The following is a 26686-nucleotide window of genomic DNA, read 5'->3' on the forward strand; positions in this document are numbered from 1 at the left end:
GGATCCTGGAGGTCTGGCTATTGTCAAGTGAAGGTTGCCTTTGCCTCTAGAAAAGTATTAACATTAAGACAGTTGTGAGTTCCTGGAGGAATATCATACTCTGCCTGTCTTAAGTATTTGGCAATGGACTGCAAGTTGTAAGGAAATCTAGTTTTATCTACATTTCCTTTTGCCTTTGTTCTCCACATCAGATAGGTCAATAATGTACTTCTTATTTCACACTGTTAACATTTTCTGTCATACCTGGAGATAAGGAAAGACAAGGAAGTCTTCTTTCTCCTTCTAATAATGGTTCTGTACTGATTGTATATTAGAATCACCTTGGATTTTAAAACTATAGATCCCTAGACCTAACCCAAGTCACTTATATTAGACTCTCGAGGCAGTGGAACCTTAGCATTGGAGGGTTTTTTAAGCTCCACAGGTGATTCTAGAGTGTGAAGTTGAGAACCACTGCTGTATCCAAGTTTCCTCCAAAAGGTGGCACCCTGCCCCCAAGCCATATTAAACTCACATATACCAGCTTTCATCCTTTGTCTTGCTCTGAGTCAAAACTGTCTCCACCCTCTATGCTTTACAGAAGACTCTAGAATATATCTGGTGTTCACAGGTGTCATCTATCTGTTGGGGAGTATCACCTTCTTGGGAAAAGAGGTTCTCAAAAGAGATTCCAGTTGCCATCTTCTTTTGCTTTAAAATAGGTTCTTCTTCCTGTCAAACGATGAGCTGCTGGAGATCTTGTCAGAGACCAAGGACCCCCTCCGCGTGCAGCCACACTTGAAGAAGTGCTTCGAAGGAATTGCCAAGCTAGAGTTTACAGACAGCCTGGAGATTGTAGGCATGATAAGCTCAGAAAAAGAAACCATTCCATTCAAACAGAAAATCTACCCAGCTCAAGCCAAAGTAACTCTCCTCTTACTCATTTTCATTCTTTTCTCCATAACAGAGCACTACAGAGAGAAGCAGAGAGCATATTGATAGGTTAAGCACTTGGACTCGACTTCCGTACTGCCGGGGTGTGGAATACCTGAGTTCCACAGCTTAAGGACTATGTGACTTTGGGAAATTGCTTAATCTTTCTGAATCTCCATTTGCCCATCTCTAAGATGAGGGTTTTACCGCAATCCAAGTGACACACTAAATTTATGGAAGGATTTCAACCAAACTTCATGTGGAGGCAATAACAGGCATCAGACCCAACAGCCGATGCTGTTCAGATCTCCATGATCAAAGCCCGATTAAAAGTGATCTAGTCAGACAGCTTTCTGGGGCAGGTGTTTTTAAAGGTCAATAAAACATTATGGAATCAATGCCATTTTACTCAGGTTTTGATACAAGTGTCCTTATATAATGAGTAAGATGTAAATTACTCCCTCTTCTGCTGAACATGATGGCAGCATCAACTAGAAGTAGACAAGCACTCTTAGCTTTGCTTTGTTAACCATTTTTGCCAGCCACACATATAAGTTGTAATAACCAGGAATCACGTTACCAAATAGACACCAGCTAGCTCACAGGTGCCTGAAGTTACCTGAAATTCTAAAACTGAATAATTTGATGCATATTTGAATTACCTGTAGAGCTTTAAATAAAATTCAAATGCCCAGGTTGCATCCCATAACAAATTGAAACAGCTGGGAGTGGAAATCAGGTATCCGTATTTTTTAAGAATCTCCAAATCATTCCAGTGCACGACAGAGTTTGGGAACCACTGGAATAAGGCAAGAATTAGAACTGCTCATTAGAAATGAGCAATTATTTTATGAACTGAAACATAAATGTGTCATTTGCTTCCTGAGAAGTTGTCTGTTTCAGAAAATTATGTGAAATGTGTGTCAAGAATCCCCCATTTCCCCTTTTACGTGACACATACTTCCTAGAATGAAAAAATATAAATAATTAAATAAATATAAAACATATAATTAGAGAATATTGGCTTGAAGGGGTGTCAGACCTTTGGCCTCCCTCCAGCCTTGGTCCAGAGAGAGCTTGGGTTCTGCCCGTGATGTGTCCCTCTGGGCTTGGCTAGCTTGCTCCTTTTTTGTCTCGCCCCACAGGGCATGGTGGAAAAGTGGCTCCAGCAGGTGGAGCAGATGATGCTTGCCAGTATGCAGGAAGTTATTAGACTTGGGATCGAAGCATATGTCCAGGTAAATGAGAATTGGGATATACATGCCAGGGTGTTGGTACAGTAACCACAACTCTGGGTTAAATGGATCAATTATAACCACCCCTCTGTCTTCTACCAAAACCCACGCTAATCCCGTTGGGTAACACCTGACCCCTCTGTGCCCTCTCTTCCTTCCCTGTGAATCTTGGGGTGATGTACATATTTCCGATGAAATAGAAGCAGCTGGGACAAGACAACATGGTTAGCTTTAACCCTCTGGCTGCTCCCTGCCAAGTCCTTTCTGTGAAATGAATTGATGGTAGGAGGTTTTTTTAGAGCCCCTTCCAATTAAGCATTTTCCCTTCCAGGCTTTTAGGTTCCATTACACAAGCCCTAAACAGTACAACTCATTAAACTCCCAAAATTTTAGGGAAAGAAGGTATGACCGAAGAAAGCCAAAAGAAGAAGAGCTGGTGGCAATCACTCTTCAGCCAGCTCCTAGCAAGGCTAAATGTAGGCAGATCAGGTCTTTGTGCTCCTTGATTCGGGTGCCTTTTTGCCTTACTTTTCAGGGCCCCACCCCCATGACCCTTTCCATCAAACCAAAGAATATTCAGTTAATACCTTTCCACTAAAGTACAGGGTACTGACCCTGCTGTCCCTCTTGGTAGTAGTACATTGTAAATGAAAGGCCTATCCTTTGTCCTGCGATTTATTTTAAATTAAAAAACTAAGGAAAATGGCTACCAGTATGAAATATTTCATGCAATTGCGTATATATATATATATATATATATATATATATATATATATAGCAAGAGTCAGCAAACATTTTCTGCAATGTAAATGTTTTTATAGTGTCTTCAGCTCTGTGGGCCACAAAAAAACAGCCTTGGATGATAGGTAAACAATGGGTATGGCTGTGTTACAATAAAACTTTATTTTCAGAAACAGAAGCAAGGCCAGATTCAGCCCTCTGGTCTTAGTTTGTAAAATCTAGTTTGAAAACAAGTTTGAGGAGCTGCTGGGCATGGCTAAGGAACCTGGCACAGCACTACAATATTATATAGACATCAAAAAGAATGGGTATAAAAACTCACTAAACAGCTCCTTGATTATAACTGTGTAAAATTCTTGGATTGGGAATTTAAGAAAAAAAAATTAGTTGAGCTTGCTGATGATTTTTTTTCTTTTTCATAAAAATTCAGTGAGGAAGACATAAATCAGTAATCCCAGAGATGTCAAGCCTAGTAGCTTCTGAGGGTGGAGGAGGATTTTGTATTTCTTGAGGGGGTAAGGTGGTGGGGATGTTTTTCAGACATTGATTTAAGTCACACAAGATGAAATGACCCTACCACCTGCCCCCCCCCCACCTTTCCAGGTCCCTCGTAATCAGTGGGTCTTGCAGTGGCCTGGCCAGGTGGTTATCTGTGTCTCTTCCATCTTTTGGACCAAGGAGGTGTCCCAAGCCCTGGTCGAAAAGACCCTACCGGTAAGTGAGCCTGTCATGAAGCTTGTAGAGGAGATTCAAGCTCGATTAAGCTTTGAATGACATATACTTAAAATAGCCCTATTTTCTGAGCAACAACAAGAAAAAATCATAGCATCCAACTCTGACATTGGGAAAGCCAGGGTTTTCATGGGGACGGTGGGATGGATTTGGAATTGAGGCTATCCTGGAGTTCTCTAGTGTAACACCTCTCATGATCCTTCCCAGGTAGAAATACTAGGCTGTAATATACTAAATTTTTATCAGTCTTCACTTCCAGGGGTCAGCTTGGCAAAATTTCTATCAACAGAGACCTCTTATCTTCTTCCTGGGCCCAAATATCACCTGGTCCTGTTTTCCCCTCCTCCTTTACCATAACCACTTCTTGCCACCTGCAGTTCAACACAAACCCACCTACAACTCTTCATTCAGCTTTCTTTTAAGACCAAGAATGTTGAAGTCCTCCTTGTCCTCAGATCCAGACATGCATATTTCCAGTTAATTCCTTCCGTGGAGGCCAATGCTTGAGAGTTCAAGACCTGGATGGACTTGGGGGGTGCCTGAGTGGCTTAGTCGGTTAAGCGTCCAGCTCTTAATTTCGGCTGAGGTCATGGTTCATGGCTTTGAGCCCCATGTTGGACTCTGCACTGAGAGCACAGAGCCTTCTTGGGATTCTCTCTCTCTGTCCTTCCCCACCCACCCCCCCGCCCCCACCATATGTATACACATTTTCTCTCTCTTTCTCTCTCTCTCTAAATAAAAGTTAAAAAAAAAAAAGACCTGGATGGACTTGGGTTCATATCTTGTACTTTCCCTTGTTAGCTGTGTGACCATGGGCAAGTTTTTTAATCTAAGTCTTGGTCTCCTTGGCTCTACAATGCACCACAGTGCACCACATTGTAGTACAACATCATACTCTTCTGTGGGAGAGTTAAAGGAAATACTAGCAAATGAGTCACTGCTAGAGACCAGGCTATGAATCCCACAGTGCAGAGGCTATGTCTGTTTTTCTCACTATTATATCTTCAGGGGTTACTGCAATGCTGAGCACATAGTAGGTGCTAAATATTTGCTGAACAAATGAATTGTAACTCCATTCCCAACCTTTTTACCATAAACATACTTTCCCATGTTTATCCCATTAGACCTTCTGTTATTCCCCCTGTAGATGACTGGCTGCAGACAAGAAAATATTTTAGTTTATTATATTTTGTTTTATACCTTAAAATTAGAACATTAGTATTTAACCAGCATTCAAATTTCTACAGATTCCATGTTGATAATTCCTACAAATATACTTTACACTTGCTGACTACTTTCATGTATTTCATTTCACACTTTTGAAACACTAAAAAATTATGATTTTTGTGACTGCATCTCTGTGCCCCAGTTTTCCTACCTGTAAAAAGGAGAGCCTGCTTCCCATCACACATCAGTGCCATAGAGTACCTGTGTGTTGAATGATGTGGCTCAGTGTCTTAAAGGAAGCAAATGTTGGTACAGGATCACCATCCATGCATCCATCCATCCATCCATCCATCCATCCATCCAGTATTCCTTTAATAAATATTTGTTTGACATCTGCCCTGTGCTGAAATGATGCTACTAGGCAAAGGGAATTAGAAGTGAATCAGAGCAACATGGTCCCTGTCCTCATGAATTTACAGTCTAGTGGGGGAGATAAAAAGTCTCTTCAGTAGGAGTGTGATAAGGAAAGCTTAGGGATTCAAGAAGCATGGGAAGGAAGGAGAGAAGAGAGAGGTTAGGATTAGAGATGATTTCCCAGGAAAATGGTGCCTAAGAGGAGACCTAAAATATAAACAGGGATTAGCCAAGTAAAAAACAGGAGAAAGAGTGTTCGAGAGAGAGAGAGAGAGAAACCACAATGTGCAAAAGTCTGAAGATGAAAAATGTGGTGCATTCCAGCAACTGAAGGCGCTTTGGTCCAGAATAGCTGTGGAATGAGTGTGGTTAAGAAAGATGTGGGGAGGGGTGCCTGACTGGCTCAGTTGGCAGAGCATGGGACTCTTGATCTTGGGGTTGTGAGTTTGAGCCCCACACTGGGTGTAGAGATTACTTAAAAATAAAATCTTAAAAAAAAAAAAAAAAAAAGATGCATCACCAAGAGTTTTCCAGACTCACAGCAAGGGCAATGGGGAGGCATTGAAAAGGCTTTTTTTTTTTTTTTTTTTTTTTTGGCTATGTGTCAGGTACCTTATTAATAATAATAACAACCATCAGTATTTACTGGATGCTTTATTCACACTGTGCCAAGTGCTTCGCCATTTCATTTAATCTTCAAAACAGCTCCAAGAGATAGCTGAAATTATCTAGACTCGGCAGAACAGGAGACTAAGACTCAGCAGGTTACTCTATTTTGCCCAGAACTGCATAGCTAGGAAGTGGGGAAGGTGAGCTATGGACCTAAGGTGGTCTCACTTTTTTTCCTCTTTAAAATGTATTTTGTATTTTTTAACTCTTTATTTCGAAGTAATGTCAGACTCACAAATAATGTTGCAAAAATAATGCAAAGAGTTCTCATATCCAGATTCACCCAAAATTAACATCTTAAATAGCCACAATATGATTATAATTATCCAAATCAGGAAACCAACATTGATGCAAGATACATTCTTATCTAATCTGTTCCAGGATCATGGTTTACATACATTTACTTTTCACATCTCCTGTGTCTCCTTTAATCTGAAAAAGTTTCCATTTTTTAAAATTCTGATTTACTGCATAATTTATATACAGTAAAATTCACACTTTTTAGTGTACAGTTCTGAGTTTCAACACATACATACATTCGTGTAACCACCATCACAGTCAAGATACAGAACAGTTGCATGCCCCCCAAAGTTCCCTCACTCCCTTTGTAGCGATCCCTTCCCCTGTTCCACGCCTCTGGCAACTACCAAGCTGTTGTCTGCTCCTGTATTTTGTCTTTTCCACAGTATCATAACAATAAAATCAAGATATCTGGCCTTTCCAATTTGACTTCCTTCAGTTAGCATAATGCATTTGAAATTTGTCTTGAGGTTGATGAAGAGAGTGAGGGAAAGGTTGCTGGAGGGATGGCTTGGGCCATGGGCTGGTGGATGGTGCCATTCCCCAAGAGGGGATTACAGAGAAGAATCCAGTTTAACCAGATGTCCCCTCCTGTGCCCCTGCCAGGATTTTCTGAAAAAGAGCAACAATCAGATCGCACAGATTGTCCAGCTGGTTCGAGGGAAGCTAAGCAGTGGGGCTCGACTCACCCTCGGGGCCCTCACGGTCATCGATGTCCATGGTGAGCAAGGAGGCTTCTCTGGCATTTCTGACTGTCTAGGAAGAGCAACCAGGCTTGCTGCTCTCCATTCTCCTGGATGGAGTGATTCAGGGTCTCCTTTCCTGTTAGGGAGAGGCTTCTCTAACTGTAAGTAAGGTGAGGGAGTAAGAAGTCAAGGCTTCTATGAATCTCCACCTCCTTTTCTCTCCCATCCCCACCCTTATTTCCAGGGAACCCCTAAGCAGGGCCCTCTCACTGAGACCATGATGGCCAAAGCCATTTCTAAGATTCACCAACTTGGAACATTTTCTTGAGGCTGACCATAGCTAATATTTTTGAATACCCACCAGGTACGAGGCTTTGTGCTCAGTGCTTGACATACATTATCTTGTTTTTATACACACTTAACAAATTAAGAACCTGAGGCTTAGAGGGTTAAATAACTCACCAGAGAGGAATACAGCTACTAAGTAGCAGAAGCTGTTTTGTAATTTGATGTCATTGATTTAATGGTAATTCTTTGTCTGATTCCAAACCCAAGAGACTGGAAATGGGCAGTGTATGCAGGGAGAGAACGGGTGAGAGATAATGCCTTCCAGCAATTCCTTTAAAAAAAATGGGAATGCAAGCTGGTGCAGCCTCTCTGGAAAACAGTATAGAGGTTCCTCAAAAAACTAAAAATAGAACTACCCTACAACCCAGCAATTGCATTACTAGGCATTTATCCATGGGATACAGGTGTGCTGTTTCAAAGGGACACGTGCATCCCCATGTTTATAGCAGCACTATCAACAATAGCCAAAGTATGGAATAGAGCCCAAATGTCCATCGACGGATGAATGGTTAAAGAAGATGTGGTATATATATGCACAATGGAGTATTACTCGGCAATCAAAAAGAATGGAATCTTGCCATTTGCAACTATGTGGATGGAACTGGAGGGTATTATGCTAAGTGAAATTAGTCAGAGAAAGACAAAAATCATATGACTTCACTCATATGAGGACTTTAAGAGACAAAACGGATGAACATAAGGGAAGGGAAACAAAAATAATATAAAAACAGGGAGGGGGACGAAACAGAAGAGACTCATAAATATGGAGAACAAACTGAAGGTTACGGGAGGGGTTGTAGGAGGGGGGATGGGCTAAATGGGTAAGGGGCACTAAGGAATCTACTCCTGAAATCATTGTTGCACTATATACTAACTAATTTGGATGTAAATTTAAAAAAATAAAAAATAAAATTTTTTAAAAAAAAGGAGAGGAGGAGGAGGAAGAACTGGGGCCTTTATATAAAACAAACCACCCCCTCACCCTCACTCCATCACCACCAAGGAAACTAGGGCTGGACTAGCTGGTTGCCTGGAAACAGTGTCTCTCTTGTTCATACACCCAGCTGCCTCCTGGCATTTTGTGGCATCTTGTTCTCCTTAAGATTGATGCTCATTTCTATCTAATTTTGCTTGGATAGACAAGCATGAAATCAGGGAGAGAGAAGGGAGAATGTGAACTTCATCTAGTAGGAGTAAGAAGTGCATGTGTGGTTACTGCCCAGGGTTCCCCAGAATGGTTGTGTTCACACATTTGCACATACACACTCAGGCACGCACACGTGTGCGCGCGTGCGCGCGCGCGCGCGCACACACACACACACACACACACACACACACACACACACATGCTGCATCATGCAGGCATTCCCCATACTCAGTCCCTTGAGAGTCATCTTCCTCTTGGATCCCTCATGGAGACCCCTATTCCTGCTACTACTCTGTGGTTTCTCTGAAGAACCTGGAGGGGAATTACATTCCTCAGGAAGGACAGAAGAGCTATTGGTGTAATCTTCAAGGACTCTTCTCCGGAGGGTTTTGGATTTTACTGTTATGAAGAAGACTTCTCTTCACAGAGGGGCAGTAGACTAACAGAAGCATCCTTTGCAAAGTTATGTTTCTGAGATACTAAATTCAGGCTACTGTCCTAGTTATGAGATCTCAATAGCTCTCATCCAAGCATTCCATAAAAAATAACTAATGATTCTCATAAACCTTTATTTATTCTTCAACTTCAAGGCTCCCATAACTGTGAGAAAATTAAATTAGGCTCATAATCCTATGAGAGAAAGAAGGACACCCAGAAGTATATCTCCCATCTGTTTTCTCAGGCCCTGAGATGGAAAGACTATATGTAACCATGGGTTCTGGGGACCCCTTCCCTTGCCAACTGCATCAGGCCAAGCTGACTGTATTCTCCTGGGATATCCTAGAAGCCTGGAACAGGGTCAAAAGGACCATATTGGGGATTTGACAGCATTTGGGGTAACTACATATTGCAAATCTCTCTGGGCCAGTCCCCCCAGAATTTAGGAACAATAACAATAGCTAGTATTTATATAATCTTTCCTTTTTTCTTTCTTTCATCTATCTGTATCTGCATATATATGTGGATATATATTTATATATGTACACATATATGTGTACATATGTGTGTATATACATGTCTGTGTATACAGTTGGCCTGTGACCAACCTGGGTTTGAACTGCACAGGTCCACGTAGAAGCAAATTTTTTCAATAAGTACGATACAGTACTGTAAATGTATTGTCTCTTCATGACTTTCATAATAATATTTTCTCTAGCTTACTTTATTGTGAGAATACAGTATATGATACATATAACTTGCAAAATATGTGTTAATTGGCCCCTTGTTATCTGTAAGGTTTCCAGTCTAAGAGTAGACTGTTAGTAATTAGGTTTGAAGGGAGTTGAAAGTTATAAGCAAATTTTTGACTCTACAGTGGTTAGGCACCCCAACCCCTACGTTGTTCAAAGGTAAACTGTATATACAGTTAATCCTCCTAATAACCTTCTAATAACCCTAGAAGGTGGGTACTATGTTATCCCCACTTTACAGATTATGCAACTCAAGAGAGAGGTTGCGTAACCTGCTCAAAGTCACGTAGCTAGTTAATGGCAGAACCAGAATTTGGATCCAGGCAGTCTGACTTCAGAGTATACACTTTTAATGCCTCTGCTGTACTGTCTGAGAGAAGACAATGTAGCATGTTCTCTGCCAGGCTTCTTGGGAGAAGCAAAGTCCAGCTTCTGAAAGATATTGCTGCCTGTAGGTTAGGAGTGGGCAGGGAAGCTAGTTGAGCCTGAAACTGTTTGGATAGTGAAGGGTGGCCTGGATAATGTCCTGACATCCTGAGCAGTCTCTGGACATATGAGTATGCTGATGGCTCTGCATTTGTGTGTTTCCACATCTGCATCTGTTCCAATAGCTCGCGACGTGGTGGCCAAGTTATCTGAGGATAATATTTGTGATCTAAATGATTTCCAGTGGATCTCCCAGCTGCGTTACTACTGGGATTCAAAGGATGTACAGGTGCAGATGATCACCACAGAAGTCTTATATGGCTATGAGTACTTGGGGAACTCCCCCCGGCTGGTGATTACACCCCTCACCGACCGCTGCTACAGGTAACCTCTGGGCCTCCCCCAAGACCTGAAGGGTGAATAGAATGCCAGAAGGAAAACCTTCTGGGGAAGAAGGTGTGGAGCATCTTGAGTTTGTAACCTTTACCCTCTACATTTCAGATACTCAGATTGTAGAATTTTGTCCTTAATTATCATGGTCCCACAACAGGCGTGGAAATTAGCCCTTAGGCCAGAAATGAGAACCCAGTAGGAATCCTAATGCAAATTAATGTGGCCAAACCAACAAGCAGAATGTTGATGCCTGTCCTTAAAAATGCCCCAGTACTGGGGTGCCTGGGTGACTCAGTCAGTTGAGCGTCGACTCTTGATTTCAGCTCAGGTCATGATCTCAGAGTTCATGGGGTGGAGCCCTATATCGGGCTCTGCACTGACAATGCAGAGCCTGCTTAGGGTTCTCTCTCTCTCTCTTTCTGTCTCTCTCTGCCCCTCCCCTGCTTGTGCTGTATTTCTCTCTCTCTCTTTCTCTCTCTCAAAATAAATGAACTTTTAAAAAAAATGCCACAGTATTTAAGTAGAAAGCTCTCCAATGGCAGGAATCAAGATGGTGCCTGGAGATCCCATAGACGAAAGAATCAAAAGGGGCCAGGTGAAGGACTCAGGCAAGGAGTCTCCAAGCTCAGCCAGCCAGTCTGATGGAGAGACGTAGTCATTCTATGCTCAGCAAAGTGCTTTTCCACTTTCCTTGGTATTCATAACATTAGAAATGTGAACTTTGTGAATGTGTCAACTTTGTGATGTTTAGATTTTCTTTGATTTTGTATATTCCTTAAAGTGGAATTTTTTAAATTAAAAAGACAATTCTTGAGTATTTTGTCCTTTGAAAGTCCTCAAACACCTGTTTTCTGTGTTCGGTGATTTTTGTTCTTCATTCATTTGTTTCATTATTCACTAGTCATTTCTTAAAGTCTCCTGTGCCCCATGCATGACCTCAAGAAACCCTCAATCTATTGGGGTCAGGGGAGAGAGATAGATGATTATAAGATGGTGTGTTAACTGAAACTATAGAGGCCCATACAATGGACTGTAGCGCCACACTTAACACATCATTAATTTCTAATATTTATTTTGCCCCTACTGTATCAAACTGAATCAAATACAGGTCCTGAACTCAAGAGTTCATAATCCAGTGGGAGAAATGGATTTATTTTCACCACTCCATTAGAACTGGTGATCTTTCATGTGTGGAGTTTATGAAGATTTTTTACCTTTATTTGATTCATTTGTGTATGTATTCATTTATCCATTCAATCATTCATTAAAACAAATGTTTATGGGTGCCACCCATGCACCAGGCTCTAAGATTACAGTACTGAGTAAAACAGAATTTTTCACAATGATGATATCCTGGTCATATAATCAGGGAAAAAATTTAAAGCTATTTGTAGGAGTCAAAACAAAATAAAGCAAAAGTCTCTTTCTTCCCTGTGTCTTAGGACTTGGGCACCGAATTCTTATTTTCTTCCCTTAGGACACTGATGGGGGCTTTGAAGCTGAACCTTGGGGGAGCTCCGGAGGGACCAGCTGGTACAGGAAAGACAGAAACCACAAAAGATCTGGCCAAAGCTTTGGCCAAGCAGGTAGGGAAATGCTGTCTGTTCTCACCCTCTCTTGTCATCCCTGTCTAGACTCCTATCAGGGGAGTGGGCATTAAGTTCAAGATGGTTAAGGGTGAGAGAGGCAGAGTTGGGCCCCAGCTCCTACAGTGGAATAGGAAGAGAAGAGCCACACCCGTGTTTTATGGTGCAGGGTAATTCAAATATGAGGGAACCCACCCCTAATGGTGCCCACATTCTCCTTCTCTAGTGTGTGGTCTTCAACTGCTCAGATGGTCTGGATTACAAAGCCATGGGGAAGTTCTTCAAGGGACTGGCCCAGGCCGGAGCATGGGCCTGCTTTGATGAGTTCAACAGAATTGAGGTAATGCTGCAACGGGACTACAGAGCAGGGATTGGATATGCAGGGGCCTTTTTCTGGGCTCTTAGGTGCTCAGTGACAGTGCCTTATGTCTCCTCTAAGACTGTTGCACAGAGTAAGTACTCAATGAACTAAACAAAAACAGTCCCAAGGAGACAAAGTGCATATTTTGTATACATATGGATCCTCAGTATATTCATTCCTTCGCTCCCTCATTCAAAAATTTATTGAGTAGCTAGTATATGTCAGATACTCCGCAATTGTTCATGACACAAAGATAAGTAAGAAATGATTTTGCCCTCTGAGTGTTAGAATTTAGCAAAGGGAAATAAAAAGTAAGTGAAGCACATAGAATATGATAGAAGTCTATGGTAGTGGTACAAAAGAGGCATCACAAAAGAGAGGGGGTGATTAATTTTATTTGGGTAGGGAATTTAGGTCAGGAAATGTAAACATGCAATGGGAACCAATAAACACTGAGTACATACTATGGGTCAAGCATTATGCTAGGTGCTGGAACAGAGATAAAATACTATGGAAACTAGTAACACACACACACACACACACACACACACACACACACACACATCAATTTTCTTTTTCTTTACCAAAACCCCAAATCATTCTTGTAATTTTGAAGGTGAAGGTCTGGTTTTTAGGTGATTGGGTTTTTTCATTGCTAAGTGAAGGAGACTCTGGCAGAGTTGGGTGGTGGCTGTCAGAGCAAGAGCTCACATCTGCCCACTATTCTCAATCCAGGTAGAAGTGCTATCTGTGGTGGCTCAGCAGATTCTCAGCATTCAACAAGCCATTATCCGGAAGCTAAAGACATTCATCTTTGAAGGCACCGAGCTCCTTCTGAACCCAACCTGCGCTGTCTTCATCACCATGAACCCTGGATATGCTGGCAGGGCTGAGCTGCCAGATAACCTCAAGGTAAACGTGAGCGTGTATAAATTCTGCGTGTATTTTATGGTGTAGAAACCTCTGGAGGTAACAGAAGATCTCACAGAGAAGGCAAATAATGGGTGACATTTTTCAGCTGTGAGAATTAATAGTGGAGCAATGGTAGTAAGTTAGTCCCCAGAACCTAACTGTTACCCCAACAATGTCTCGTGGGGGAGGGCCATATATCCATAATGAACAATGGCAATTAGAAGACAATGAACACTAGAACAAGAGTCACTATTTCTGTTGTCTACAGGAGGTCAATGAGAGGAACCAGCTGGGCTTGGTAGGGACTCTGACAAATGCCCCCTCTAGAGGGAGCAGCCCTTACTTAGCCGCCAGCCTACTGTTGCCAAGCAGGAATTGTCACATCTTCTCATTTTTCAGGAAAAGCCAGACATTTGGATTTTTACATGTAATCTGATTGTTGTGATCCTGGCTAAATGCAAAAAAAAAAAAAAAAATCACTGTAGGCCAAACAAAAACATCTCATAAGACAGCATCAAAGGTAGTCACAGAGAACTCTGGGAAACCTAGGCAGAACCACGTGGAGGTCCTCTTCATTACCAGCCTGCTTAAGCTGAAGTGGTGTCCATATCAAAATAGGCTGTTCCAACCAGCTGCAGAGAGGACAAGGAAGTATGTATGTCCCCAGTGCCTACTGCTGAGCTGGCCTGAGTTGCAGCCATGGTAACAGCTACTGGTCCTGCTGCTAGTAGAGAAGGAAGGTGCCTCTGAAGGGAAAGTCAACCAGGCCATCTTCAAGGGAATAGGCTGTAGATTGTGCTCTGATGGAAGGAAAAACCTCAAAGTACAAAATGGCTGGATCTCCTGTACAAGGAGACCCTAGCACCCCAACTGCATGAAAAGAGGGACCAGGACCAGAGAGAGACTTCTAGGCCTGCTTCTTTATGGATTTTCCTCTACGTTATTAATTCCATGAGTGGAATTCACAAGACACAAGAGTGGAAGACACAAGAGAGACCCAGACAAACCCATATGAGTACTTCATGTGGCAGAAACGCGTCTGATTAGTGCTCTGCAATCTTATTCAGACACTTCTTCTCACTGCCCCCCAAATGGAAAAGAGTCAGGGAGATCCTTAGTAATGACTCCTCCCGTCTAAGCCAGGATAGGCCAATGAGCACCAAAGTGCAATTTGGACCCACATTTCTCATTTTTACCACCCAACAGTTGTAATCCCCACCCCCCCGCCACACCCCTCCCAGCCAGCAACCCTGTCAAGTCTGTATAAGCAGCTTTCGTGAGATAGTGTGGTATAGCAGAAATCACCAGGGGGTGGTGTCAGGAAGCCTGGGTTCTAGTCCTGGCTCTACCTGTAACTGACTGTTTGGACTTCTGTAAGATCTAAGGTAATAACAATAGCTAATGCTTATTGAACACTAACTTATGTGCCACACACTGTTCTAAGCACTTCACTCATATGATATCATTTGTTCTCATGAGAACAATACAGTTGTTGGCCCATTTTGAGGTGAAATAACTAGAGGGAAATTACTTGCCCACAGCCAATAGGCAGCAGTACAAGTACTCAGATCAGTATCTGTCTGACTTCAAGATTCTTCAGATATATATTGGTCCTGCATTCCTAAATGACTTCCTCTGTCCTTAATGAACAAAGGAAAGGTCTGATAGTTGAATAGTACTCATTTGGCATAGGGAAATGAGGTGTTATTAGAATACCAGCACCTAAGGCCTTCCACGTAACCACTGAGGGACCCATTGTGGCAACATGTACATAGACAGGGCCAGTGGGGAGGTTAGCTGGGCAGTGGACCTGCCCAACAAAGACGGTCTCTCGGCATTGACTTGTCCTCCTGCTTTTCTTTCCTTGATTTCACTGGAATGGTGTGAATGACTTTCCTGCTTCTCCTTGTATCTGTAAATACACCTTCTCCCAGAGTTTACTGTATGTGTTCAGGTTCTCAGTGGCCTTTTCTTTTCTTTTCTTTTCTTTTCTGGCCATTTGTTTTCTAGGCCTTATTCCGGACAGTTGCCATGATGGTGCCAGATTATGCCCTCATTGGGGAAATTTCCCTCTATTCCATGGGGTTTCTGGACTCCAGAAGGTATGTGATATTGGCTTTCCAGTAAGTTCTAAAGGTCCTGAAAGAGTGCCTTTTGTGTGGTGGATTCAAGTTAGGTTGCCCATTGGAAGAAAAAAAGAAACAAGAAATGGACTTTGGCTCCCTTGTTGATGTGACAGCAACTTAGCCCTGGCTTTGGTTCTGACCAGGAAATGGTCCAAATTCCCAAGAAAGAGCCTCCTCTCTCTTTATATATACGTGGACTTCTGCTAAAGAAATCGGCCACTCATCTTCTCTTTATCCCAACCCTGTGTACACACACACACACACACGCACACACACACACAGCTTAAGGTAAGACTTTAAAACATGAAATTATTCCAAGATTAAAGAGGAAATTTTTAATATGATTTAGAATTAACATTGTCAACAGCATAACATTTATTGACTTTAAATGTTTTTAAATGTTTATTTTATTTTTGAGAGAGAGAGAGAGACGCAGAGTGTGAGCAGGGAAGGGGCAGAGAGGGAGGGAGACACAGTATCTGAAGAAGACTCCAGGCTCTGAGCTGTCAGCACAGAGGCCAATGCGGGGCTCGAACCCATGAACTGTGAGATCGTGACCTGAGCCGAAGTCAGGCACTTAACTGACTGAGCCACCCAGGCTCCCCCGTTTATTGACTTTAATGGATATGGGAAAAAATTGTTAGGTTATAGAAGTGAAAAAAGCAAGTTTCTTCTCAGTGACCCTGAGTTCCATTCTCCAGGGGTTAATATTGTTGATAGTTTGATGTTTCTTCCAAAATGTATGTTTGTGCACGTGTGTGTGCTCATATATTCACATATACACATAAAAGTATATACCCATACAATTTCTTGTATAGTAGATTGTATACACATGTGTGTATGCTTACTCTTTTTCCTCCAAACTTGGAAAGAGAACTCTTCCTTAGCTCATCCTGGTAACTGTTAAAAGGACTTCAGATGATGGGGCTTCTCCATCAAGTCCATGAATAGGTCTGGTTCCTGAAGGGACAGGATACAGGGATGTTGGGAATGTCTGATGAGCAGGAGCTGGTCCTCTCTGGCGGTCTGCAGACATGTCTCTGCCCTCCCAGTCTCGCCCAGAAAATTGTCGCAACCTACCGTCTGTGCTCGGAGCAGCTGTCCTCACAGCATCACTATGACTATGGCATGCGTGCAGTCAAGTCTGTGCTCACTGCTGCTGGCAACCTGAAGCTCAAGTATCCCGAGGAGGATGAGAGTGTCCTGTTGCTCCGGGCCTTGCTTGATGTCAACCTGGCCAAGTTCTTGGCTCAAGATGTCCCTCTGTTTCAGGTATGCAGTGCTTTGGGACCTTGGCCAAGTGCTGGGACTCAGTTTCTGAAGATGAACTATTTCTCTGGCACCCTCTCCATCTCCAGCCAGCACTCCCACCACCAGATACCCTCCCCCAAAAGTTAGATAATGTGATAGCACTATCCCTGTCTAGTTCCTGGTTTAAAATTTTTTAAATGTTTTTATTATTTATTTTTGTGAAGGGGTGGGAGGGTTAGAGAGTGAGGAAGACACAGAATCCCAAGCAGGCTCCAGGCTCAGAGCTGGCAGCCCAGAGCCCGACATGGGGCTCAAACTCATGAACCGTGAGATCATGACCTTAGCCCAAGTTGGATGCCCAACTGTCTGAGCCACCCAGGCTCCCCTAGTTCCTGATTTTAATAAAAATGATTTCACTGATAGAATAATATCTGCCATTGGTTTGGGGTAGGTTTTTTTTTTTTTAACCAAATGTAGTTTTCCTTTGTAATTATTCTAATTCCTCTCTTCCTTATCAGGCTGTGAGCTCCATAGAGACAGAAATTATGACTATATAATTCATTCCTAGTACAATAACTGGAAGATAATACAGACTTATTAAATATTTGAGGGCTTTTTAAATTATTTGGGAGGGAAATCATATTTTACAGATTGTGTTGGAATTTGCAATTGTGGATGAGTTTTGGCATAGAAAAATGAGGTTTGGAATTTTACAAAGACTTCTGCTGTCTGTGAATCTCATTTTCAGAAAATGTCGAGGTCACACCCCCTGACAATTCACCCTTTCCATCTTCTCTCGAATTCTTGTTAACAGGGAATTATATCAGATTTGTTTCCTGGAGTTGTTCTTCCAAAGCCAGACTATGAAGTGTTTATGGAAGTGCTGAATGAGAACATCAAAAAGATGAAACTCCAGCCGGTACCTTGGTTTATTGGGAAAATTATCCAGGTTGGTTCCCTGTATCTATATGAGAATGCACGTGTTTTTCTATTCGCTGAAGTCAGGAATTAGAATTGTGGTTGATTGGAGCAGAGTGATGGCAACCACAGGAGCCAAAATAGAAATGGAAGTGCCTTCAGGTCTCATTTCCAGGAATTGAAGTTAAAATCCAATGTTTTTCCTCTGACCATCTTCTTCGGGGTTCCTTTTTTTAAATTTGGGGATGAAACAAAACCTTTGGGGGCACTGGGCTTGAACTAGTCAGGACTTTATCAGTTTCCAGTGACAGAAACCCAACTCAAACTGCCTTAGTCAACAAAAGGGAGTCTGTTCACTTACCTAACTTGAAAAACCCAGATGTGTGTTGGCCTTAGGAACAGCAGGATCCAGGAAACTTTCTCTTCATTTCTGGGCTCTGTCTCTGAGTTAAAACTTCATTCTTAGTTGGGTTTCCAGCAGCCTCAGACTTAGATTGTCCCAGGTTCAAGCCCAGAAGGAAAAAGAGCATCGCTCTCCAAATGGCTTCAGTAAAGGTCTCAGGATTAACTTTGAATTGTGCTGGTAAAGTCACAAAACCACTGGAATCACTTACAAGGAAGATCATTTATATTTTGCAGCATGGGCCTGGCTTGGAAAATACCTTTTATCTGTTGAGAGTTCTAATCAAGTCAGAACTGCATTTAGGCCTCAAAAAAGGAAGTTTCCGATTGAAGTGCAGGGTGCTAAGATGACTGCTGTTTCCCTTTCCCCTTTAAAAGCAAATAGAGGGGTGCCTGGGTAGCTCAGTTTGTTGAGGGTCAGATTCTTGATTTCATCCCAGGCCATGATCTCATGGTTTGATTCATGAGATCAAGCCCCAAGTAAGGTTCTGCACTGACAGCGAAGAATCTGCTTGGAATTCTCTTTCCCTCTCCCTCTCCCTCTCCCTCTCCCTCTCCCTCTCCCTCTCCCTCTCCCTCTCCCTCTCCCTCTCCCTCCCTCTCTCTCTCTCTGTGTCTCTCTGCCCCTCCCCAGCTCACACACAAACACACTCTTTCTCTCTCTCTTTTTTTTTAAGTTTTTAAAAGTGTTTATTCTTGAAAGAGAGAGAGAGAGCATGAGTAGGGGAGGGGCAGGGAGAGAGAGAGGGACACAGAATCTGAAACAGGCTCCAGGCTCAGAGCTGTCCACACAGAGCCCAACACGGGGCTCAAACTCACGAGCTTGAGATCATGACCTGAGCCGAAGTTGGATGCTTAACTGACTGAGTCACCCAGGTGCCCCTCCCTTTCTCTTAAAATAAATAAATAAACATTAAAAAAATGAAAAATAGAAGCAAATAGAAATGGCCTAATGAAAAAAATTGAGGCATTAAACTTAGACAGTCACGTGTGCAAATCATGGCTTCACCACTGATGAGTGTGGGCAAGTTACGTAACTTCTCTGGGGCTCAGCATTCCTACCACTGGAAGGTAGTTCATGATACCTGAGTGCATTAAATGAAATAATTTATGTAAGTCACTCGATGCTTAACCCATGGGTAGGTGCAGAGCAAATAGAAGGTCCCATTCCTTAAATATATGAGACATACACATGTATTTATTTGCCCCAAAGGTATTTAAACTACAAATCATAAAAAGGACCACAGTTCACCAGGGGTTGAAGGGACTATGGAAATCCCCTTTTAGTCCCTCGTTCCTCACTGACATCTGACTGACTTGTAGCTCTGGAAGGTTTGCAGTGATTAACTGTTTATATGTCTCCTCCCAGATCTACGAGATGATGCTGGTGAGACATGGCTATATGATTGTTGGAGACCCCATGGGTGGCAAGACCTGTGCTTATAAAGTGTTGGCTGCAGCTCTGGGTGATTTATACACAGGTAAAGCTCACATCCCTGGCTTCCTGGGAGCACAGAACTCCCCAGTCAGTTGGCTGGCTCCATGGAGATAATGCCAGGCTATTAGTTTTGCCATCCCTGGATTGTGACATCAGAGCCAGAAATAGCACATGGCACACAGATGTCTGCAGGCAGAAAATAAAGGGGGGTGGGGTGGGAGCTTCTAACAGGAATTTTATATGCCTGTCATTAAGTACAGGAATTTTCTCAGATTTCTCAAATGCTGAATAGGGGCTTCTCCAAAGGTTTCCCAATGAGAGAGAGAAACTCCTATCAGTGTCCTGAACAAATTATTTTAAAAGCTGATTATTGCATGCTTTCTTTTCTTCTCCTTTTTTCCTTTTTCCCTTTTATCCCTTTTCCCCTTCTCTTTCCTTTGCTTCCCTTTCCCTTTTTTTTCCCTTTTTTTTCTCCTCCCTACCTTCTTTCCCTCCTTCTTTCCTTTCCCTCTTCCCCTTCCTTACTTCTATTTAATGTAGAACATAAGACCTCAGACTTTTGAGTCAGACCCAGACCTTGGACCAGTGATTAAACCTCTCTCAGCCTCTACTTTTTCAGCTGTGAAATGGGATTGTTGCGCAAATTAAGTGAGATTATGCAGGAAAGTAATCCAGCACAGTTTCTGATCAACAAATGGAAGCTGTGTTTATTGCCAGAGAAAGAGTTTTGGGTTTTTTTTTCTTTTATAAAACGTAAGCCTATGGTTTTGAAAAACAATGCCTTGTATTTATACAATCCCTTCCAGTACTTCAACATATTTTTTTCTTTTTGTAACATTTTTATGTTTATTTTTGAGAGAGAGAGAGAGACAGAGAATGAGAGAATGAACTGGGGAGAGGGAGAGAGGGAATCCCAAGCAGGCTCCACGCTGTCAGCACAGAGCCTGACATGGGGCTCAATCCCACAAACCATGAGATCATGACCCGAGCTGAAATCAAGAGTTGGCTGCTTAACTGACTGACATATTTTTTTCTAATAATTTTTGATGATTGAGTTGCTGTTGGATTTTTGAGGCTTTTGTTTTGGGGACTAACTTGGCCCTAGTAACTAATTAGGGCCTAGTAACTAATTAGGGCCTAGTAACTAAGCATTTCAAACTTACTATTTTCAACATTTGAATACAGTTTAGGAAACTAAATGAGAAAAGAGGCTATCCCATCGTTTTTGCCTTGGGATTCTGCAGAAATGGTTCTTTATTTAGCTCATGGTTCAAGCATTCCAACTTTTCCTTACTTTGAAGGATCATATAAAAGTGTGATTATTTTCTGTTATTGAATGCATCTGATGTGCCATCTATCAGCCTGTGTATTCCGGTTGGGTCCTTGTACTCTCCTGGTGTGAATTTCTCAGCGGATACTTGCTGAGCAGCTAAAGAAGAGGTGTCAGGGCTAAACTAGTCCTTCAGATAGAGAAAAGAAAAGTAGTCAATATTTTCCAGAATCATTTACATGTCTGCTATTCCTTCATTTCAAGTCAAAGCCAAGGTTCTTAGGGTAGCTGTGAGAGTCAGGTACATAAAGACACTTGATAACATGGACCTCTCTCCCTTACTGCTTGAGTTCATTTAGACCCAGACAGATTTCTTTAGATCTGACCAGAACATTTGCCCTGTTTGAAATGAGACTCAGAAGAAAATTTGGTGAGAAACTAGTGGGCATAATAACCTAATAATTTAAGTCATTGCCCGTCCAGATATCCTAACCTTTATAAGAACTGAGTACAAATTTTATAAGGACTCTGCATGGATGACATAATCATAAAGGTTGGTTGGTCTTTGAGGTGGCATTGTCTCTTGTCTAATGTTCTGGTCTCTCCAGAGCCTTTGTAACTCATGTTGAACCTTCTTGCTCAGCCAAAGAGATGGAAGAATTTGCTGTAGAGTATTTGATCATCAACCCCAAGGCCATCACCATGGGGCAGCTCTATGGGTGCTTTGACCAAGTGAGCCATGAATGGACAGATGGTGTCCTAGCCAATGTTTTCCGGGAGCAAGCATCTTCAATGTCTGATGAACGCAAATGGATTATATTTGATGGGCCAGTAGATGCTGTTTGGATCGAAAATATGAACACAGTTCTGGATGACAATAAAAAGGTACCTACTGAGTCTCATATCTCTTTTATATAGGTAGGTTATAAATTCTCTTTTTCAAGTGAGTAATTGACCCAAACTATGTAATACATACATTTGTTACATGAAGAATAAATGCCCCACAAGAAATTTAAGTTTATGAATTATGCTTTTATTTGTACTTGTGGGTAAGCTCTGTCTGTTTAGGGATAATGTTGCATCATGGTTAAAAGCATTGGTGTTGGCATCATATTGGACCACTAGCTCTACAACTGAGCTTTTGTACTGGGCAAGTCACATAACTTCTCTAAATCTCAATTTCCACATTTGTAAAAAAGTAGTAATAAAATAGGGATATTGACAATTAAATAAGCATGCACAAAGTCACTGATATATGGAATGTATTTGGTTATCCATTACGGTATATTTAAAAACTTAAAATAGCCATTTACTTTGCTCATGATATTGTGGATTAGAAATTTTGGAAGGGGTCAGCTGGGCTCAGGTAATCATTGTGATGTCAGCTAGGGCAGCCATGGATGGAGGATCCACAACCAAGGTGGCTTCCTCACTCAGTGTCTGGGGCTCATTCCTCCTTGGCCTGTCTCTCTGTCTTTCTTTCTCTTCAGATGACATCTCATCCTCCAAGCATCTCCACATGTGTCAGGTGTCTCACTTAGTGGTCTTGGGTAGTGATAGTTCTTACATGGTGGTTAATTTTCCAAAAGGCAGGAAATGAAAGTTTCCAGGAAATTAAGAGCTGTGCTTGGAACTGGCATAGCATCACTTTCTCTGAATTCTAGCAGTTGAAGAAGTCACTGGGCCTACTCAGATTCAAGGGAGTGGAGAAAGAGACTCCACTTCTTGATGGAGCAGGGCAAGGTCACATTGCAACAGCATTCATGTGATGGAAGCTACTGCTACAGCAGTCTTTGGAAAATATATTCTGCCACAGTTAGCATATTGGCTAAAGACTTGGACTCTGGAGCCAGACAGGCTGTGTTCAAATCCTGCATAGCCGCTTACCAGTTGTATAAACTCAGGCAAGCTATTTAGTCTCTCTGTGTCTCAGCTGTATCATCTGTAAAGGGGGACTGTTAATTAGGAAGATTAGATAAGTTAATATTTTCAAAATGCTTCTGATAGCACCTAGCATATAATAAGTGCTATTTTACTATATGTTAAAATGAAATAAAAATTTTTTAAGATAGCTAAATGGATTTATTTCTTTTTTTGTATTTGAATCACTTTCAAATTATGATTTTTTTAATATATGAAATTTATTGTCAAATTGGTTTCCATACAACACCTAGTGCTCATCCCAAAAGATGCCTTCTTCAATACCCATCACCAGCTCTCCCCTCCCTCCCACCCCCCATCAATCCTCAGTTTGTTCTCAGTTTTTAAGAGTCTCTTATGCTTTGGCTCTCTCCCACTCTAACCTCTTTTTTTTTCTTTCCCCTCCCCCCATGGCTTTCTGTTAAGTTTCTCAGGATCCACATAAGAGTGAAAACATATGGTATCTGTCTTTCTCTGTATGGCTTATTTCACTTAGCATCACACTCTCCAGTTCCATCCACGTTGCTACAAAGGGCCATTATTTCATTCTTTCTCATTGCCACGTAGTACTCCATTGTGTATATAAACCACAATTTCTTTATCCATTCATCAGTTGATGGACATTTAGGCTCTTGCCACAATTTGGCTATTGTTGGGAGTGCTGCTGTAAACATTGGGGTACAAGTGCCCCTATGCATCCGTACTCCTGTATCCCTTGGGTAAATTCCTAGCAGTGCTACTGCTGGGTCATAGGATAGGTCTATTTTTAATTTTTTGAGGAACCTCTGCACTGTTTTCCAGAGTGGCTGCACCGGTTTGCATTCCCACCAACAGTGCAAGAGGGTTCCCTTTTCTCCACATCTTCGCCAGCATTTATAGTTCATTTTGACCACTCTGACTGGCATGAGGTGATATCTGAGTGTGGTTTTGATTTGTATTTCCCTGATGAGGAGCGATGTTGAGCATCTTTTCATGTGCCTGTTGGCCATCTGGATGTCTTCTTTACAGAAGTGTCTATTCATGTTTTCTGCCCATTTCTTCACTGGATTATTTGTTTTTTGGGTGTGGAGTTTGGTGATTTCTTTATAGATTTTGGATACTAGCGCTTTGTCTGATATGTCATTTGCAAATATCTTTTCCCATTCTTTTGGTTGCCTTTTAGTTTTGTTGGTTGTTTCCTTTGCTGTGCAGAAGCTTTTTATCTTCATAACGTCCCAGTAGTTCATTTTTGCTTTTAATTACCTTGCCTTTGGGGATGTGTCAAGTAAGAAATTGCTGCGGCTGAGGTCAGAGAGGTTTTTCCCTGCTTTCTCCTCTAGGGTTTTGATAGTTTCCTGTCTCACATTCAGGTCCCTTATCCATTTTGAGTTTGTTTTTGTGAATGGTGTAAGAAAGTGGTCTAGTTTCATTCTTCTGCATGTTGCTGTCCAGTTCTCCCAGCACCATTTGTTAAAGAGACTGTCTTTTTTTCCATTGGATATTCTTTCCTGCTTTGTCAAAGATGAGTTGGCCATACTTTTGTGGGTCTAGTTCTGGGGTTCTATTTTATTCCATTGGTCTATGTGTCTGTTTTTGTGCCAATACCATGCTGTCTTGATGATGACAGCTTTGTAGTAGAGGCTAAAGTCTGGGATTGTGATGCCTCCCGCTTTGGTCTTCTTCAAAATTACTTTGGCTATTCGGGGCCTTTTGTGGTTCCATATGAATTTTAGGATTGCTTGTTCTAGCTTCGAGAAGAATGCTGGTGCAATTTTGATTGGGATTGCATTGAATGTGTAGATAGCTTTGGGTAGTATTGACATTTTAATAATATTTATTCTTCCAACCCACGAGCACGGAATGTTTTTCCATTTCTTTATATCTTCTTCAATTTCCTTCATAAGCTTTCTATAGTTTTCAGCATACAGATCTTTTACATCTTTGGTTAAATTTATCCCTAGGTATTGTATGCTTCTTGGTGCAATTGTGAATGGGATCAATTTCTTTATTTGTCTTTCTGTTGCTTCATTATTAGTGTATAAGAATGCACCTGATTTCCGTATGTTGATTTTGTATCCTGCAACTTTGCTGATTTCCTGTATCAGTTCCAGCAGACTTTTGGTGGAGTCTATCGGGTTTTCCATGTATAATATCATGTCATCTGAAAAAAGTGAAAGCTTGACTTCATCTTTGCCAATTTTGATGCCTTTGATTTCCTTTTGTTGTCTGATTGCTGATGCTAGCACTTCCAATACTATGTTAAACAACAGTGGTGAGAGTGGACATCCCTGTCATGTTCCTGATCTCAGGGAGAAAACTCGCAGTTTTTCCTCACTGAGGATGATATTAGCTGTGGGCTTTTCATAAATGGCTTTTATGATGTTTAAGTATGTTCCTTCTATCCTGACTTTCTCAAGGATTTTTATTAAGAAAGGATGCGAATTTTGTCAAATGCTTTTTCTGCATTGATTGACAGGATTATATGGTTCTTATCTTTTCTTTTATTAATGTGATGTATCATGTTGATTCATTTGCGAATGTTGAACCAGCCCTGCATCCCAGGAATGAATCCCACTTGATCATGGTGAATAATTCTTTTTATAAGCTGTTGAATTCGATTTGCTAGTATCTTGTTGAGAATTTTTGCGTCCATATTCATCACGGATATTGGCCTGTAGTTCTCTTTTTTTATTGGGTCTCTGTCTGGTTTAGGAATCAAAGTAATACTGGCTTCATAGAATGAGTCTGGAAGTTTTCCTTCCCTTTCTATTTTTTGGAATAGCTTGAGAAGGATAGGTATTATCTCTGCATTAAACGTCTGGTAGAACTCCCCTGGGAAGCCATCTGGTCCTGGACTCTTATTTGTTGGGAGATTTTTGATAACTGATTCAATTTCTTCCCTGGTTATGGGTCTGTTGAAGCTTTCTATTTCCTCCTGTTTGAGTTTTGGAAGTGTGTGGGTGTTTAGGAATTTGTCCATTTCTTCCAGGTTGTCCAGTTTGTTGGCATATAATTTTTCCTAGTATTCCCTGATAATTGCTTGTATTTCTGAGGGATTGGTTGTAATAATTCCATTTTCATTCATGATTTTATCTATTTGGGTCATCTCCCTTTTCTTTTTGAGAAGCCTGGCTAGAGGTTTACCAACTGTGTTTATTTTTTCAAAAAACCAACTCTTGGTTTCATTGATCTGCTCTACAGTTTTTTTAGATTCAATATTGTTTATTTCTGCTCTGATCTTTATTATTTCTCTTCTTCTGCTGGGTTTGGGGTGTCTTTGCTGTTCTGCTTCTATTTCCTTTAGGTGTGCTGTTAGATTTTGTATTTGGGATTTTTCTTGTTTCTTGAGATAGGCCTGGATTGCAATGTATTTTCCTCTCAGGACTGCCTTTGCTGCATCCCAAAGCGTTTGGATTGTTTTATTTTCATTTTCGTTTATTTCCATATATTTTTAAATTTCTTCTCTAATTGCCTGGTTGACCATTGGTTCTTTAGTAGGGTGTTCTTTAACCTCCATGCTTTTGGAGGTTTTCCAGACTTTTTCCTGTGGTTGATTTCAAGCTTCATTGCATTGTGGTCTGAAAGTATGCATGGTATGATCTCAATCTTGTATACTTATGAAGGGCTCTTTTGTGACCCAGTATGTGATCTATCTTGGAGAATGTTCCATGTGCACTCGAGAAGAAAGTATATTCTGTTGCTTTGGGATGCAGAGTGCTAAATATATCTGTCAAGTCCATCTGATCCAATGTATCATTCAGGGCCCTTGTTTCTTTATTGACCAGTGTCTAGATGATCTATCCATTGTTGTAAGTGGGGTATTAAAGCCCCCTGCAATTACCACATTCTTGTCAATAAGGTTGCTTATGTTTGTGAGTACTTGTTTTACATATTTGGGGGCTCCTGTATTTGGCGCATAGACATTTATAATTGTTAGTTCTTCTTGATGGATAGACCCTGTAATTATTATATAATGCCCTTCTTCATTTCTTGTTACAGCCTTTAATTTAAAGTCTAGTTTGTCTGATACAAGTATGGATACTCCAGCTTTCTTTTGACTTCCAGTAGCATGATAGATAGTTCTGCATACCCTCACTTTCAATCTAAAGGTGTCCTCAGGTCTAAAATGAGTCTCTTGTAGACAGCAAATAGATGGGTCTTGT

The 26686-nt window shown here is 41.4% G+C and overlaps 1 protein-coding gene across 6 annotated transcripts in view; it reads left to right on the forward strand.

Moving 5' to 3' along the window:
* Positions 1-26686, forward strand: part of DNAH3 (dynein axonemal heavy chain 3) — a 169477-nt gene that overhangs the window by 65371 nt on the left and 77420 nt on the right. For all 6 annotated transcript variants that reach the window (XM_045048191.1, XM_019820825.3, XM_045048190.1 and 3 more), the window contains 13 exons: positions 702-903; positions 2058-2150; positions 3492-3602; positions 6777-6891; positions 10153-10351; positions 11838-11946; positions 12173-12286; positions 13043-13219; positions 15230-15321; positions 16398-16617; positions 17411-17545; positions 19286-19397; positions 21268-21509. In XM_045048191.1, the coding sequence (XP_044904126.1) occupies positions 702-903; positions 2058-2150; positions 3492-3602; positions 6777-6891; positions 10153-10351; positions 11838-11946; positions 12173-12286; positions 13043-13219; positions 15230-15321; positions 16398-16617; positions 17411-17545; positions 19286-19397; positions 21268-21509 (1921 nt within the window). The remainder of the gene's footprint in view (positions 1-701; positions 904-2057; positions 2151-3491; positions 3603-6776; positions 6892-10152; positions 10352-11837; positions 11947-12172; positions 12287-13042; positions 13220-15229; positions 15322-16397; positions 16618-17410; positions 17546-19285; positions 19398-21267; positions 21510-26686) is intronic.

The sequence above is a fragment of the Felis catus genome, chromosome E3 (assembly GCF_018350175.1).
Source record: "Felis catus isolate Fca126 chromosome E3, F.catus_Fca126_mat1.0, whole genome shotgun sequence".
Classification (NCBI taxonomy): Eukaryota; Metazoa; Chordata; class Mammalia; order Carnivora; family Felidae; genus Felis; species Felis catus.